Source organism: Mastigoproctus giganteus, chromosome 4, assembly GCF_048544385.1.
Source record: "Mastigoproctus giganteus isolate SK-2022 chromosome 4, ASM4854438v1, whole genome shotgun sequence".
NCBI classification, from domain to species: Eukaryota; Metazoa; Arthropoda; class Arachnida; order Uropygi; family Thelyphonidae; genus Mastigoproctus; species Mastigoproctus giganteus.
Genome location: NC_143578.1, coordinates 72,570,208 through 72,587,575, shown reverse-complemented (window position 1 = coordinate 72,587,575; position 17,368 = coordinate 72,570,208). Strand labels below are relative to the sequence as shown.

At 37.7% G+C, this 17,368-nt stretch overlaps 1 protein-coding gene across 1 annotated transcript in view; it reads left to right on the top strand.

Annotated features, from left to right (window-relative positions):
- The window catches only part of LOC150086829 (uncharacterized), a 641,413-nt gene that overhangs the window by 228,280 nt on the left and 395,765 nt on the right, over window positions 1–17,368 (top strand). The window contains exon 14 of the mRNA XM_090372286.1: window positions 8,632–8,781. Coding sequence (XP_090228412.1) covers window positions 8,632–8,781 — 150 coding nt within the window. The remainder of the gene's footprint in view (window positions 1–8,631; window positions 8,782–17,368) is intronic.

Sequence of the window (17,368 nt, the reverse complement as noted above, 5' to 3'; positions counted from 1 at the left end):
CAATTCACAGTGTTCACTTTCAAAGAGGTGTTCTTTGATTTAATTTGACTTTTAACTGGTACAAAAAAAAAAACACTGAATTGATACCCAAACTGTAAATGTTGCAAAGCACTTACAATTTATGAAAAGGAATGGTTTTGAAAGCTGTCTGTTTATTGTGGCAAAAGTCATTTTTTTGTGTCCTTGAGTAATAAAGATCTCTATGTTAATTTTCTGTAGCAGTTTGTATTGGCACAAATTTTCTGTTTTGTATATTACAAAAATATACAGTGTATGTTTGTTTGTTTGTTGTTTGGTTTTTAGGAGCATTAGCAACTAAGGCCATATTGCTCCGTGAATATGCGGTGGTCATTCCCTGACCTTTTCCGCATCCTCCGTATTTGGTGGTGACGGGCTCGAACCCCGGTCTAATCAAGAAGCATGTAACACAGTGTATGGCGAAGGAAGTGCCCACTCAGGAGTTCTAATTCTAAACTACAAATAAACAGCAATTGCAAAGGGAAGTGTTGTTTATAAAATTTCTCTCTTTAGGAACCATTGTTTCTTGACAGGGAGTTGCTTATAGCAGCATTCTCAGCAGTGCTGTTTTCAGTTTAAGTTTGGTTTCTGGTTGATTCTGGTTTATGTATTGTTTATGTGCATTTTGTGTCTGTGTGGTTGTTTTTAGTTTACCAATCTCTCTCTCTCTCTCTCTCTCTCTCTCTTTCTCTCTCTCTCTCTCTCTCTCTCTCTCTCTCTCTCTTTCTTTCTTTCTTCTTTCTTTCTTTCTTTCTTTCTTTTTTTTTTTTTTTCTGAAATTGAGGTCAAGAGGTCAATTAAATCAGCTAGTGCTAATAATGCAATGGTATAAAGCTATCAGAAAAACTTTTCATTAGAAACTAAAATGGACATTCAAAAAATACTGGATTCAGGAGAATGCTAGATTTACATTACATTTAGTGATTTTAAATTATCTGAAAATTAACAGTATCACAAGCTGATATTGTAAATAATGTAAATACAGTATACATATAAGGTTCTGTCATTTTAAGGTAATTTTTCTTGCATTTATTTGAACATGAATTTTATTCATGTTTTATTGCTTAATATATATATTAAAAGGTTTAAATGCTTCTGCTACATTTCACATTGCTATACAGTTTGACTTTATGTCAAACTGTATAGCAATGTGAAATGTTTTGAAAGCTGTCTGTTTATTGCTTCAAAAGTTATTTTTGCGTCCTTGAGTAATTTATATCTCTATGTTAATTTTCTGTAATAGAAATGGAAAGGATAAGGATGCCATCAGTAAACTAAATGGCATCCTTATCGTTTCTCAGACAACACACACACACACACACAAGGGGACATAAAGTGAAAAAGGGTGGTTAGGATAGATGTATTTTAGCCAGAGTGATTGATTGGTTGATTGGAGCAAATTCCCATGTTTTCACTTGAGGACTCCACTAATGTTATTAGTGGAGTCCTCCAAGGTTCGGTGTTGGGCCCAGTGTTGTTTTCTATATTTATCAATGATATTGATGAAGGTATATCAGGGTTAATGTCAGGTATATCAGACGATATGCACGAAGGTTGTCAGGGTTATCAACGACAGTAATGATGGTATACTACTGCAACAGGATCTAGAAAAGTTGAGCAGATGGGCTGAGAGGTGGCAATTGAAGTTTAACATTGGAAATGTAAGAGTAACTTTCAAACTGTGTGGTACTATACTCGGGTTTGTAGAGAATGAAAACGACCTGAAGGTAATTGTGCAGTCAGATGTGAAGTTTTTTGAGCAGTGCTGATAGGCTGCAAAAGTAGCTCATGGTGTCTTGTCAATGATATACAGAAATTTTGCTAGCAGCGATAAGGAGGTGATTGTCCCCTTGTATAAGACAATGGTCAGGCCACAACTTAAGTACTGCATACAGGTCTGGAGGCCTCATTTTAGGATTGATGTAGAGCTGCTGGAACAAGTACATAGAAGGGCAATGAGATTGGTGAGTGGAACAAAGGGTTGCTCTTACCGAGAAAGACTTAATTCTGCAAATTGCAGCATATTCCTTGTACCATATGGCTAATAATAATAATAATAATAATAATAATAATATGGAGACTAGGCACTTGTGAGGTGATCTAATTGAGGTGTATAAGGCCTTGAATGGTTTGAGCAAGTTCAGTGCTGATGGTATTTTCCCTCTTGCTCAGATTACTTGCCTGAAGGGATATAAATTCAGTTTGAGGAAAGACAATTGTAGAATTGATGTGTGGAAATTTGTCTTTAGCCACCGGGTGGTTTATAGTTGTAACAAACTTCCATGTGTTGTAGTGGAAGTCGAAAACTTAAATAATTTCAAGGCAGAACTAGACAATCATTTGGAATGAATGGATAGGTGAAATGGGAATTTTTTTTTTTTTTTTTTTGGCTGATGCTATATAAGCTTGCTTTCTTGCTTCGTATGCCTTTACTAATGCTAGTGCTAATATAAAAATTAACAGTCAAAATCAATATTGTTGTAATATTACAATATATTGTTGATTTTGTTATTCTTGATTATGCCAAAATATACAAAATTGGGCAGCATTGGCTTTGTCCTCAAAGCACATTTTCTAATATTGACTTATACATTGGTTAACACATCTGACTTCATGAGCTCCAAACCTAGGACTCAGCTTGTACCCAAGTCTCTACAGTAACTATACTAAAGGAGGATGGAGCTGTACTGTAGGTTTAAGGGCTAGAGGAAGTGGAACAGCAGGTAGACAGTCCCTAATAATGGAAATTTTGTTGTAATAAAGAGGCAACTCATTGCTTGCACACGTCCACTATTGCATCTGCGGTAGGGCATGAGTGAACAGCATGTCTGCTGCTGCATCTGCAGTTATCACTATGTTAACTGTTGAGAAAGAATAGTAGAAAAAATCATGGGTAGCAGAATTCCTGATGTGTTAAAATCTCTTTTTATAAAAATAATATTTAATGGATGCTACTTAGTTTTTTAAAACTGCATATAGGTTTCTTACACTCTTTTTTTTTTTATCTCCAATTAAATGTTTATATGTTAATTTATGAACATAATTGTTTTTATTATTTTAACATATTTATATACTGTGTTTGACTGTGTTCTATTTTCATTTAGAAATAAAGCCAATATGTTGCAACTCCATTTCTTCCAGTTTATCCCAGAATCAAAAAAAAAAAAAAAAAAAAAAAAAGAAAGAAAGAAAAAGAGAGATAAAAAAAAAGTTACATACTTAAATTTTCTATTGTATTTCCAGCTTTAACAAGTTAGAAAAACTAAAATAATTCATTAGTATTGAAGAATAATAGCCAAGTTATATCTCTTGAAAGTACAATAGCCAAGCTATATCTCTTGAAAGAACAATAGCCAAGTTATATCCTTAAAATTACTACCTGTTAAGTTTGCTGGGTTCCTCCCACAAATGGCTTATCATAACCTGCTTAATGTCTTAATTCTTCACATCTTTAACTGTTAGAATTAGGAAATGGACTTTTATAGTATTTTCTGTTTGACATCCACCATATTTGACTTAGTTTCTGTTATATCATCTCCACTTGAACAGCTTTCGAATCAGAGATCCAGTATTATTCTTTTTTAAGCCCATCCTATCAAAAGATAGTACTTTATTTTAAATTTAAGAATCATATATTAACCAAAGACTTCTTCGAGATAGGATCACTCCTCGTGGTTGTTCTTAACGTGTTCGCTGCCTTTTATATTTGCAAAGGTCCTTTGTGTGTGCCTTGGGGAGCTTCTGTAGGGGTGCTGGAACAAGTAGGCACTGCTTTTTAGTAAATAGATTTCATCTGTGAAGAATCATCTCTCCAAGTAATGCTGGAATCTGTTGTTTCCAGCATTCTAGCATCAACAGATGCATTTGAACAAGATTCAGACTGCATCACTTGAATAGAATTCTATTTCATTATCAGATGACATATTATAAAGAACTGATTCGGTGTTATCTGCTTCAAAGTCCATCCCTATTCCCTTTCAGTCCTGACATCCCAGACTGTGGATCCATTATAACAATCCTTTAGGGTAAAACTTTAGAGGAAAACACTTTTTACACAAAATGTTATCAGTAGACACACACTGTAAGATGATGTTTTATTTTTCACAAACTAAAGAATTAAAATTCAGCAAACATAATAAAAAATTTTGCTTTTTCTTGTGGAAAATACTAAACTAGATAAAATAACTTCAACATAAGCAAAGAAAAAATACTGAACTTCGACAAGGCAAAGGAAAAAACTAAACTAGATAAAAAAAGCTTCAACATAAGAAAAGTCATATGAAGTTGTGAACCAAGTATACAGCTTTTATAGTGCTCTTCAGACAATACGATTGATACTAAGCAAAATAGCCCATCGTTCAGTCTGTGTGCCAGTATTGCTCAGTTGTTTTTTTCATATGCCATTCCTTTTACAATGCTCATTTATCGACTGCAATTGAATGGATGCATATGGGCATTAAGATACAAAAAGTGCAGTTCATTTTGGTGCAAATTTGCATTTGGGCTGTGAAGAATGAGTTAATACTCTGCTCTTCACTGCCATATATATATATATATATATATATATATATATAAAGGGTGATTCACTACCAGTGCGACAAACTTGCAGGAGGTGTGGGGGGCACAAAGACGAATCGGAATCACATAGCATTGCAGGGTCCAAAATGCCTTTATCATGCGGTAGAGGACGTTGAACGGGAGGTTGCGTGAACAGCGATCCCGGTGGAAGTCAGCATTTGCGAACCGGTTCCCGAGGCAGTAGGATGGACGAGTATTCAAACGTTGAACTGGCCGACATGCACCTCACGTATGGAGCTGCAGACTGTAATGGGTGCGCCGCTCTGCGCTTGTACCAGGAACATTTCCTGCACAGGCGTACTCCTCATCATACGATTTTCGCACGTGTGCACAGAAGGTTATGTGAGACTGGTTGTTTCCCCGAGAGGTACCATGAATCGAGAGCAAACGACGAGGACGCCAGACAATGAGGAGAATGTCCTACGTCTTGCAGAAGGCAATCCGAGTACGAGTACTCGAGCAATAGGCCAACAATTGGGTATTTCCCAATCCACTGTATGGAGGATACTGTCAACAAACCAAATGAGTTCATACCATCTGCAACGCGTCCAATCATTGGAGCCTGTGGATTATCCACTCCAGAGGACTTTTGCTACTTGGTTTCTTCAGCAGAAACAGTTCGCAAATGCTGACTTCCGCTAGGATTGCTGTTCACGTGACCTCCTGTTCAACGTCCTCTACAGCATGACGAAGGCATTTCGGACCCTGCAATGCTATGTGATTCCGATTCGTCTTTGTGCCCCTTACACCTCCTGCAAGTTTGTTGCACTGGTAGTGAATCACTCTGTATATATTAAATATAAAAGCTTAAAACCTGGAGTAGTAATGGAAAGATAAAAATAAATGCAACAGAGTGCACAAAGCAGCAGCAAAGGATGCAGAAGTTTATATATGCATGTTTTAATAAATATGACAGTTAGCTGTGAAGATGGAAGTGTAAATTACACAGAATGCCAAAAGCTAAATGGAAAAGGATAGCAGAAATATGAGAAAATATAGGTGTGAAAAGGTGTGTGAAAAACATGATTTTTATTTTAGTGCATATTTGCAAATGACAGCATATATCAAGTGCCAAGGGACAAGCTCATTTCAGTTTGTTACAAAATAAACTTGTATATCATTATTGTAGTGAAAGTACAGGGTTGTTAAAATTAAAGAATCCCTATGTAGAGGGTTCTGGTGCAAGTTTTAAGGCTCATACTGAAGAGAAATTTGGACAGCAGGTACAATAAAGAATGTGCTTGCCATTTATTGGGAAAAAAAATGAGTTACAAAATTTGTCACTATATGGCACTGAGGCAATTCAAATCACTTGAACAGTGCTACAATTGTTCAATGTGTCCTCCATTTTGGTCAACAGCAGTTTCCATTCGAAGAACAGCATTTTCTAAAGCAGAACGTAACATGTCAACTGGAATAGCCAGCACATGACGTCTAATCTATCCTTCAGATCTGCCAGAGTTTCACATCCTTCCTGATACACCTGGTTCTTCAAAAAAACCCCACAACCAGAAGTTGCATGGGTTAAGGTCTGGTGATCAGGGTGGCCAGGATGTCTGGAAACAACCAGATGACCCATTCATCTGTAAAGTTTTGCCTTAGCAATTTTTGGACACAACGGTGGATGTGGGGTGGCACACCATCTTGCATGAATATGGTTTCCTGAAGGCACCCACGTTGTTGCAGCTCTGGTATTGTGAAATTTCCCAACATTTCATAATATCGCTTCCAGTGACCGAACAGGTGCGGGGTCCAGTCGGTGTTACCTGTTCAAAAAAATATGGCCCAATCATGAATGTGGCCGTAAATCCACACCACACTGTCACTTTTGGAGAATGCAACGGGACCTCTTGGATGACTTGAGGGTTTTCTGTTGCCCAAATGTGACAGTTGTGCATATTCACTTGTCCATTTAAGCAGAAGTGGGCTTCATCACTCCAAGGGATGTTCCATGGCCAAGTGATATCCACTGTCATTCGCACCAGAAACTGAAGTGCGTATGTGAAACGAATTTCTGCATCGCCATGCTTTAGCTGCTGTAGCATGTGCATCTTGTAAGGATAGTACCGCAACACCTGACGCATTACTAACCTTACAGTGGAATACAGCATGTCCACTTCATGAGAAACAGCTTGACTTGATAAGATTGACTTATCCATGATAAATCCATGACAGCCATAGCCACATCTTCAACGTGAGAGGAGTCCACTCGTTTTCGACCTCTACCTGGTTGAACACAAAGGTGCCCTGTCGCTTCAGATTTCGCAATCATTTTGTGGACAGCACAAACAGTCATAGGTCCACGTGGTATGCGCTTTTGATGCCAGAATTCTCTGATAGCTGCAGCATTGTTGCTGTTCTGATAGTACAGCTTTACTAATAGTGCCTTTTCCTGCAATGTTGTTGGCATTGCTGCTGTAGTGCAGCCAAACATCTACTGTATGATTTTGAAGAGACTGCTTTGCTTTTATACAGTACAGTAGAGCTTGAGTAGTGGCGCTATGGCAGTAACTTACGATTATGCAAATAACTTACATTATTTGCATAATCGTAACTAAGATAATTACACACCATACAATGACAAATTTTATAACTAATTTTTTTTTATCAATAAATGGCAAGCACATTCTTTATTGTACCTGTTGTCCAAATTTCTCTTCAGTACGAGCCTTAGAACTCACTTCAGAGCCCTCTACATAGGGATACTTTAATTTTAACATCACTGTATTTGTATGCTAAATGAGTTGAAATTTAAGAAATTTCACAATATCTAATAGCATGATAGAAAATAATTATGTTTACCACATTTTAAAAGTCCAAGAGAATTATAGAATAGCAATACAGTAAAAACCCCTGCTATTTGCGGTATCTGTATTCGCGGTCACTGATTTAATATAAAATGAAACCTAAAAAAATGTGAATTTTAAATCGCAGTGAACATTTTCCGCCATAAAAAAACATGGGCATGGCTAAAATCATCTTTCCTGGTCAAAACAGCACTCAGTGGGCGGGAGGAGAGGGGTGACAAAATCGCAAGCGTGGATGTTTCTCTCTAATCCTTGTTCAGTATGTGTTATGCGCTTGTCATGGAATGTTTCGTCGTTTGCTTTTAATTTTATAAATTGATATGCTTACAAAAGTGAAAAATCCACCGTTTTGCAGTGTGTTAGTGTAAACAGACTTTTCCGAGTGTGTTAACGAAAAAAGTGACTTTATTGTGGACAAGTTCTTTTCTAACCCCTACAAAAATATGGCTACGAATAACAAGGGAATTGTGAAAAAATCAAAGAAGGTGATGACATTAGCGAGTAAAATTCAGTTATTAGACAAAATTTTTAATGGTGAAAGTGTCTCATCAGTGGCAAAACATAAAATCAATTCGTAAACGGTACAATCAATCAAGAAATCGGAAGAAAAAATCCGCCATAGTGTCCGTGAAAACACGCTAATTGCTTCAAAAATTTGCTCTGTAACTCGTGATGTTAAATTAGAAAAAATGGAAAAAGCTTTAAATCTGTGGATAGAAGACCGAACTCAAAATAAAATTCCGTTAAGTTCTCATCGTTTGTGAAAAGGCAAAACTCCTTTATCAACACTTTAGCAAAACTGGTGATAGCACTGGCGGGATAAGTTTTTTAGCTATAGCAAAGGCGCTGGATTGAAAGATTTGTTTGAAATTTCTAATAAATATTACATTTAATATTAAATTGTTTCTTATTTCCATTTTGATGCCTTATGCTTGCATTTCACTACGTACTGTCTATGTACATAGTCATATTATGAAGGTACATATAATACATAGACAAAATTTTAGACTAGTTTTTCTTATATATTTCATACTTTGGAACCGAACCCCTTTATTACTATGGGAGCCATAACTCAGTATTCGCGTTTTCAGTATTCGCAGCATTTCTCAGGAACGTAACAACCGCAAATAGCGGGGGTTTACTGCATATTTAAATGTATCTGGTTTGTTTTGTTTACTGGATGGAGTATTTTTTTAAATACTTGAATTATCATTATTTTCATGTTTAGATATCAATGAATGCAAAGAAGGATTTCACCAATGTGCAGGTGACAGGCAGCAGTGTATTAATGTTCCAGGAAGTTACCGTTGCCAGTCAGATATATTTCAAGAGTGTTCCTCAGGATTCAAATATAATCAAACTTCTAAAGCATGTGATGGTATCACTAAAAATTGAATCTTATAATGAGACAGTATTTTTTATAATATATATGTAGTTTATATTATTAATTTATATATATATATATATATATATATATAAAAGAAAAGACTGACTAGATGATTCACATAGTGTTGGAAGCACTTTCTTGAGAACAGTTAGATTTGGCTTTTGCCTGTGTTTTGGAGGTCCTTAAACACAATTTTAATTTTAATTTCATATCATTGCAACTCTAGTCTCTTTTAGATAATCAAAAAAATTAAATCGTACATAGTAAACAACTATATATTCAGAAAGTTCTCATTAAACTAAATTTTTATTCTGAGTTTTTTATTTTTTCATGCCATTGTCAAATTATAGCTTTATGAATATCACATATTTCTCATCATTGTGTTGGTTTTATCTATTATTTTATAATTGAGAATTTATTGTTATGTGCATGGTTAGTATTTTATGAACATATGACAGTTTTACTTCTTTTTGAATTACTCTATAGAAATCTCTAGCAGTCCCGTTTTTCCTTATGGGACTCCTACAGATTTCTAGAAATGTAGGTGTGCATGATTGGTTAATGATTGACAAATAGATGATTGCAGTAAGTCCAAAAGTAACATAAATGGGTATTTTTATTTCAACTGATTTCACTGTGTAAATAGCTAATTTTTTATTTTTATTTTTTTATAAATGGAACTACTTAAATCAAACCACTTAAAGTAAACTACTTGAATTATATTAAAGTAGTTTAATTAAAGTAATTTAAGTGAAAATTTAAATTAAATACTTAAATCAAACTACTTAAATTAAGTTGGAACTTCGGGTAAAAGAATTTTGTCTAGGGGAAGGATTATATAATGAGAATAATGTCAATCAATCTTAGTCTGTAAGATGGATAGTGGGATGCAGTTTTTCCTCAGCATAGTTCCTGCTATCTTCAAGACAGGACCTGGATTGTACTGATAATTACATTTGAACAGGAGAAGCAAAACAAAGTTTCCAGATGCTGTTGAGACTATTTAGAAGTTTCAAGTAAACTAGTAAGTGTGGAAATAATAGAGAAGAATGTTAAATTCATAAACAACTGTATTACAGTGGAAGAACAATAAAGCTTACATAATTACTGATTGCTAAGAAGAGAAATGTATTAGTACAGGTGTGGGGCCTGCCATTCTTAGACTAGAGACCAATGAAAGCTGTGCTTTGGAGTGATGAGTCACAGTAAACAGTCTACCAGACTGATGACCATACCTGGGTGTAGAAGATGCCCAGAGAAAGCTATCTGCTGGAATGTATTGCCCTCACAATGAACTTTGGTGGAGGCTGTGTAATGGTCAGTGGCCGATGCCTCTGCCAAACTTAATCTTGAGGCTAAGGTGGCAAGTGGCATAATGGTCTGTGGCTGTTTTTCTGGTTTGCTCTGGGACTCTAGGTTAGAATTAGCATTAGTAGAGGCATTTGATGCAAGAAAGCAAGCTTATCCAGCATCAGCCAAAAAAAAAAAAAAAAATAAATAAATAAAAAATAACCACTTCCACTTCACCCCTCTGTTCGTTCGAAATACCTGTCCAGCTGAGCCTTAAACTTATTTAGGCTATCAACTTCCACGACAAGGGATGGAAGTCTGTTCCACCAAACAACCACCTGCTGGCTAAAGACAAATTTCCTCACATCTATCCTACATCTGTCTTTCCTCAATTTGAATTTATGCCCTCTCAGGTGATTATTCTGAGCAAGAGGAAGAATCCCATCAGCATTGAGCATGCTCAAACCATTCAAGGCTTTATACACCTCTATCAGATCACCTCGCTGGTGCCTAGTCTCCAGACACTGTAATTTTCAGAACTTAAGCCTTTCTTCATAAGAGCATCCCTTTGTTCCATTCACTAATCTTGTTGCCCTTCTCTGTACTCATTCCAGCATCTCTACATCCTTCTTGAAATGAGGCCTCCAGACCTGTATACAGTACTCAAGGTGCGGCCTCACCATTGCCTTATACAAGGGAATAATCACCTCCTTATCCCTGCTAGAAAAATTCCTATATATCATTGGCAATACACCATGAGCTACTCTTGCAGTCCGTCTGCACTGGTCATAAAACTACATATCTGCCTGCACAACCACCCCCAGGTCCCTTTCATTCTCTACCACTGTCAGTGTAGTACCACAGAGTTGATACGTTGCTCTGGGGTTGCTGTTTCCCATATGTAGTACTTTACATTTGTCAATGTTAAACTTCATTTGCCACCTCTCAGCCCATCTGCTCAACCTTTCCAGATCCTGTTGCAGTAGCATAGTGTCAGTAGTGTCATTGACAACCCTGCCAACCTTCGTATCGTCTGCAAACTTGGACATTAAGCTTGATATACCATCATCAATATCATTTATAAATACAGAAAACAATAATGGAACCAATACTGAACCCTGAGGGACTCTACTAATAACATTAGTCCACGATGAGCAGTGTCCATTGATTACCACTCTCTGTCTTCTCCCCCTCAACCACCCCTTTATCCATAGCAGCAATTTGCCTCCAATGCCACACTGCTCCAATTTGTGCAGCAGTCTTCCGTGTGCAACAGTATCAAAAGCCTTTCTAAGATCCAAGTATATAATATCAAAGTTATTCCCTGCATCCAGTTCTTTTGTGACTGCATCATAGTATCCAATCAAATTGGTCAGGCAAGACTTCCCCTTAACAAAACCATGCTATGTCCGAGCTATAACTGAAGTCTTGTCTAGATGATCCTGCAGTGCTTCTTTAACCAATGCCTCCATTAATTTTCCGGGAACAGAAGTTAAACTAACAGTTCTATAATTACTTGTGTCGCCCTTTGATCCTCCTTTGTGAATTGGGGTCACATTTGCACACCTCCAGTCCATGGGTACTTTCCCTGAGTCCAAGGAAGCTCTCATAATTATGGATAAGGGTTTGCTTACTTCCTTTGCTGCCTCCTTTAATATAACTGGATAGATCCCATCCACCCCAGGTGCCTTTCTTGTGTTTATCTTCAACAATTTCTCCTCCACTTTACTCTCAGTTATTACAAGATTCTCTAGCTTACTGCCAGAGTTGAATACACCTCTGGCATTCCCCTCGCTGAATAACTCCTCATGTGTAAATGTCAATGCAAAATATTCATTTAGTTTGTTAGCTACCTGAGCAGGATCATCAACAGTTGACCCATCGATATCAACTGGACCAATCTGATTCATCCCCTTTATTCTAGAGTTTACATAAGTAAAGAACTCTTTGCTGTTTTCTTTGCATCCCTTGCCAAAGATTTCTCGTAATCTGCCTTCACCTGCCTAACCTCCTTTGTAACTTGGTTACAGATCAACTTGTATCTATCATAGGCTTCTGTGTCACGTGTTAATTTGTATGTATCCCATGCATTTTTCTTCTCTGCCATATGTCTCATTAGTTCATCTGACATTCACTTAGGCCTAAACCTTGAACAATATTTCTTAGTTGGTATGTAAAGCCTAGTAGCTTACAAGATAAGTTCTTTGAATGCTTCCCATTTTGAATTTGCTGTTGGTAACATCATCAGTTGGTCCCACTGTATAGAATTTAAATACTGTCTCAGTCCATCGTAGTCGCCTTTACGAAAGCAATAACCCTTCCCTTTACCCCTAATAGTAGTTACCTCTTTGAGTAAATCCCACTTCAGCACACTGTGATCACTGCCACCTAGTGGTTGATTAACCTGCAGATTCTTAATGCACGAAGAATCACTACTGATAATCAAATCAAGAGTATTACTCCCTCTAGTTGCCTCCCGAACATGCTGATGTAGAAAACAATCATTCAATAAATCCACAAAAGCCTTGCTAGTGTGTGTGACCAGCCCCCAAATTCCAGTCAATATCTGGGAAATTAAAATCCCCCATTATAAGACTCTCTGATTTACTGGCCCACTCTATTTCCCTGTACAGTTTCTTATTATACTCATCAGAGTCATTAGGCCTATAGCATACTCCTACTCTCAATTTTGATCTCCCAATGCTTGTCACACCAAACTGACTCGATACTGCACTGTCCAGCGATGTTGACTGGCTTCACTTCCTTGGATTTTATGTATTTCTTAACTATAATTATATAGCATAAATATATAGCATAACCCTTCCTCCCTTCCTATCCTGTCTATCCTTTCTGTAGATGTTGTACTCCCCAAATTCCAGTTCTGCATTACTTATATCTGTGTGACACCATGTCTCTGATATTGCAACGATATCCACCTTTGATGCTTTGAGCAATACCTCAAATTCATCAAATTTATTTACTAAACTCCTAGCATTGGTGTACACGCAAGTATACATGCACCTGTTCTTTTTCTTAGCTATCCTAACACAACCCATGTGTTTACTTGTACCCCAATGATTCCCAGCAGTCTCTGAAATATCCTGCATCTTATTTTCCAGGCTGCGGCTCATTCCAATAGAAGCAGCGCAAGAATCGCTTTCACCTCTGCCAGTGGCTACTGTTAATCTATTAGTCCTTGTATCCCCCAATCTAGCAGTTTTCCGACCCCCCCCCAACACTGCCTCGATAGCATCAGCAAACATTCTTGCACCCTTTGTATTTAAGTGTATCCCATCCCTGTAGAAACAGTCTCTCCTGTTAACAAGTACAGACCAGGCTGAAAAAAATTCTACCCCTTGAGCCTTGCACAATCTTTCCAGGGCCGAATTGATTGACAGGGCTCTCATCATATACTCCCTCCTATCGTGTCTGGGCAGAATTGCAGACACTTTCAAATTCAACCCTAATTAATGTCTTTTTTTCAGCAGTGACCTGTACTTGTTAAGTAATTCCGCCGGTCTCCTACTCTTAATATCATTAGTGCCAACGTGTACAACTATATCACCTTATGTGCCCTTAAAAGATGATATCCACTCTACAATGTCATCAATCTTTGCCTCTGGCAGACATACCCTGGTCCTGTTCCACCATCCTTTTTACAAAGCATGTTTCCTGTTTCCCTGACAATAGAGTCACCAACAACTACTAGTTCCTTTGAGACCAGCGCATTCTGCCTTGGGGGCTGCCACTGTGTTGCGTGATGACCAAGTGCAAGTTCTGGCATTGGTGTGGGCAGCTGAGAGCTTGATGGGCTCTCACTTTTAATCCTTCGAGGGCATCCACCCTGTCCTTCAAGCTCTCATATAGGCCCATAACAACGCTGAGTTGTCTCCTGATTTCCTTACACTCCTTGCATTGTGCACACACAAAGACATCCCCCATGGCAGTATCATGTCCCGTACCCGACTGCTCCACAAACATAAAGCAAGTAGTGCATTTTAATATGCTGTGATTCAGAGCGCAACTGCCCCCCTCAGTTCTCCCCTGAGCCACATCATTCCCATTAGCTTGAGCCTTTTGCTTTGCTGCTCTGGTCTGAGTCACAATTTCGATTTAATTTCAATAAATTTTCAATTTCAGTACAAAATTTAAACCCTAAACTTATATCCCAACACAGTTATAACGCTATATTTATGTTTCAGTATTGAGTGTATCAAGTTAAGTATTAATTATTTAATAGTTAACTTCCATATCAAGTTAAGTATTAATTATTTATTTTTTACTAATTATTTATGTTACGTAACCCAAGTCGTTATATGTATAGTTAAAAGTACAATTTAATTGACAATGAAGTTCAACAAGATTAATTATCTGATTAATTGACAGTATTATGTATATATACTATACTATATTAAGCTTATGCTATCTAGTTCGAGATATTTTGAATCGTGTAACAATGGCGGCAAATTACGAACGGTAAACACGTGGATTTGATATCCTTTCTGATACTAAGTAATACCTACAAAATCTCTATCTAAGTTACTTTAAACTAAGTATCATAAATAGGAATATAAAGCTACTCTAGAAAATAAGTTAATATGCCAATTTAAGCTAATAAAACAGAAAATAAATCAGTTGGTTGATAAACAACCAAAATGGTTGTTTATCAAAATCACAATGGACAATAATTACTTACATTTGGAGTCATATCTGGGAAGACACACACACACCTGTATCAGCAGAATAATGCTCCATGTCATACTGCTCACACATTGTGATGGACTGATTTGAGGATATGAGTGTTAGAAAGTTGTACTGGCCAGCTCAGAGCACTGATCTGAGTCCTTTAAAGAACCTCAAGAAAAAAGTGGATCACCAATTTGCACAATATATATTGCGCGAAATGGATAGGTGGAACAGAACCAGGGTATGTCTGCCAGGAGCAAAAGTTGATGACATTGTAGAGAAGATATCATCATTTAAGGGCACTAAAGGTGATTTTGTCATACACGTTGGAACTAATGGCATCAAGAGTAGGAAACCTGTGGAATTACAGGGTGTTCGGAAAGTCACTGTGCACTTAATATATATTAACAGACGTGTTTCAATATAGAATACAGGAGGTAAATATGAATGACAATTATAAACAATGTTGAAAGTGACCCCCCCCCCCTAGCATCAAGACAAGCTTGGATCCTTCTTATTTTGTTTCTAAACACCGCTATCAGTTGCTCGCTTGAAATAGACTGAATGAATGCTGTTATCGCTGCTTTCAAGTCATCCAGCGAGATGTGTGGGCAGTAGCCATCCTGTTGAAACCATGAGTAATTGATTTCATCACTTGTCATCTGACCGATGAAGGTGTGAAGAATCTCCAAACAATAGTGCTCGCTGTTTATTGTGTTCCTAAAGAAAATAGGGCCAACAATTCGACATCTGGAAATCGCAACCCACACACGAACCTTGAAATCATGTAGGGGTGTTTCGTGCAAAGTGTGAGGATTATCGGATGACCACAATCTTGAATTTTGTGAATTAACATAACCCGAGAGATGGAACCATGCTTCGTCGGTGAAAAAGGTCACATCCAACACATTTGCTGTATTCTCTTTGATAAATCGGTTAAACCATCTGCAATAACGTATTCATTTTTCATGATTAGTTGCTTTCAGTTCATGTACTGCCATTATTTTGTATGGGAAGAGCTTTAATTTCTTTCTGGCAGCTTTATGAGCAGTTCCAAGAGCAATATCATGCTGCTGAGCTAACTTTCGTAATGATTTTGATGGACTCTGCAGCATACTGTCAGAAATATCCAACAGTTTTTCTTCCGATAGCTTTTCTGGCCTTCCACAGCGTTTGATGGATCATCCACTGCTCCTGTTTCCCGAAACTTATCGATAAGGTTACAAACTGTATTGTGATATGGAACAGGTGTATCTGGGAATTTGTCATCAAATCGCTGTCACACCTTATCGGACACGTATTCTCTGTCGGAATACGTGCCCGATGAGCCATACACGCTCTTCAGTTGTTAAAACCATATTCGGATCAAAATCTGAAATATAAACAAAATATGATTAGAAAAGTGCACAGTGACTTTCCGAACACCCTGTATTTAACAAGTGCAGATTATTGTTGAAAAAAAGCTGCAAGTTAAGGTTGAATTTGAAAGTGTCTGCAATTCTGCCTAGTCATGATATGAGAGAGTATATAATGAGAGCCTTGTCAATCAATTCGGCCCTTGAGAGATTGTGCAAGGCTCATGGGGTAGAATTTTTCTCAGCCTGGTCTGCGCTTGTTAACAAGAGAAAATGCTTCTATGGGATACACTTAACATTAGCATTAGCATTAGTAGAGGCATATGATGCAAGAAAGCAAGCTTATGCAGCATCAGCCAAAAAAAAAAAAAAAAAAACTTCCACTTCACCCCTCTGTTCGTTCGAAATATCTGTCCAGCTGAGCCTTAAACTTATATAGGCTATCAGCTTCCACGACAAGGGATGGAAGTCTGTTCCACCAACCAACCACCCGCTGGCTAAAGGCAAATTTCCGCACGTCTATCCTACATCTGTCTTTCCTCAATTTGAATTTATGCCCTCTCAGGTGATTATTCTGAGCAAGAGGAAGAATCCCTTCAGCATTGAGCATGCTCAAACCATTCAAGGCTTTATACACCTCTATCAGATCACCTCGCTGGTGCCTAGTCTCCAGACACTGTAATTTGCAAAACGTAAGCTTTTCTTCGTAAGAGCACCCCTTTGTTCCATTCACTAATCTTGTTGCCCTTCTCTGTACTCGTTCCTGCAGCTCTACATCCTTAAAATGAGGAATCCAGACCTGTATACAGTACTCTAAGTGTGGCCTGATCATTGCCGTATGCAAGGGAATAATCACCACCTTATCCCTGCTAGAAAAATTCCTATATATCACTGACAATACACCATGAGCTACTCTTGCAGCCCATCTGCACTGTTCAGAGAACTTCATATCTGCCTGCACAACCACCCCCAGGTCCCTTTCATTCTCTACCACTGTCAGTGTAGAACCACAGAGTTGATACGTTGCTCTGGGGTTGCTGTTTCCCATATATAGTACTTTAAATTTGTAAATGTTAAACTTCATTTGCCACCTCTCGGCCCATCTGCTCAACCTTTCCAGATCCTGTTGCAGCAGCAGCATAGTGTCAGTAGTGTCCTTGCGAACCCTGCCAGCCTTTGTATCGTCTGAAAACTTGGACATTAAGCTCGATATACCATCATCAATATCATTTATAAATACAGAAAAC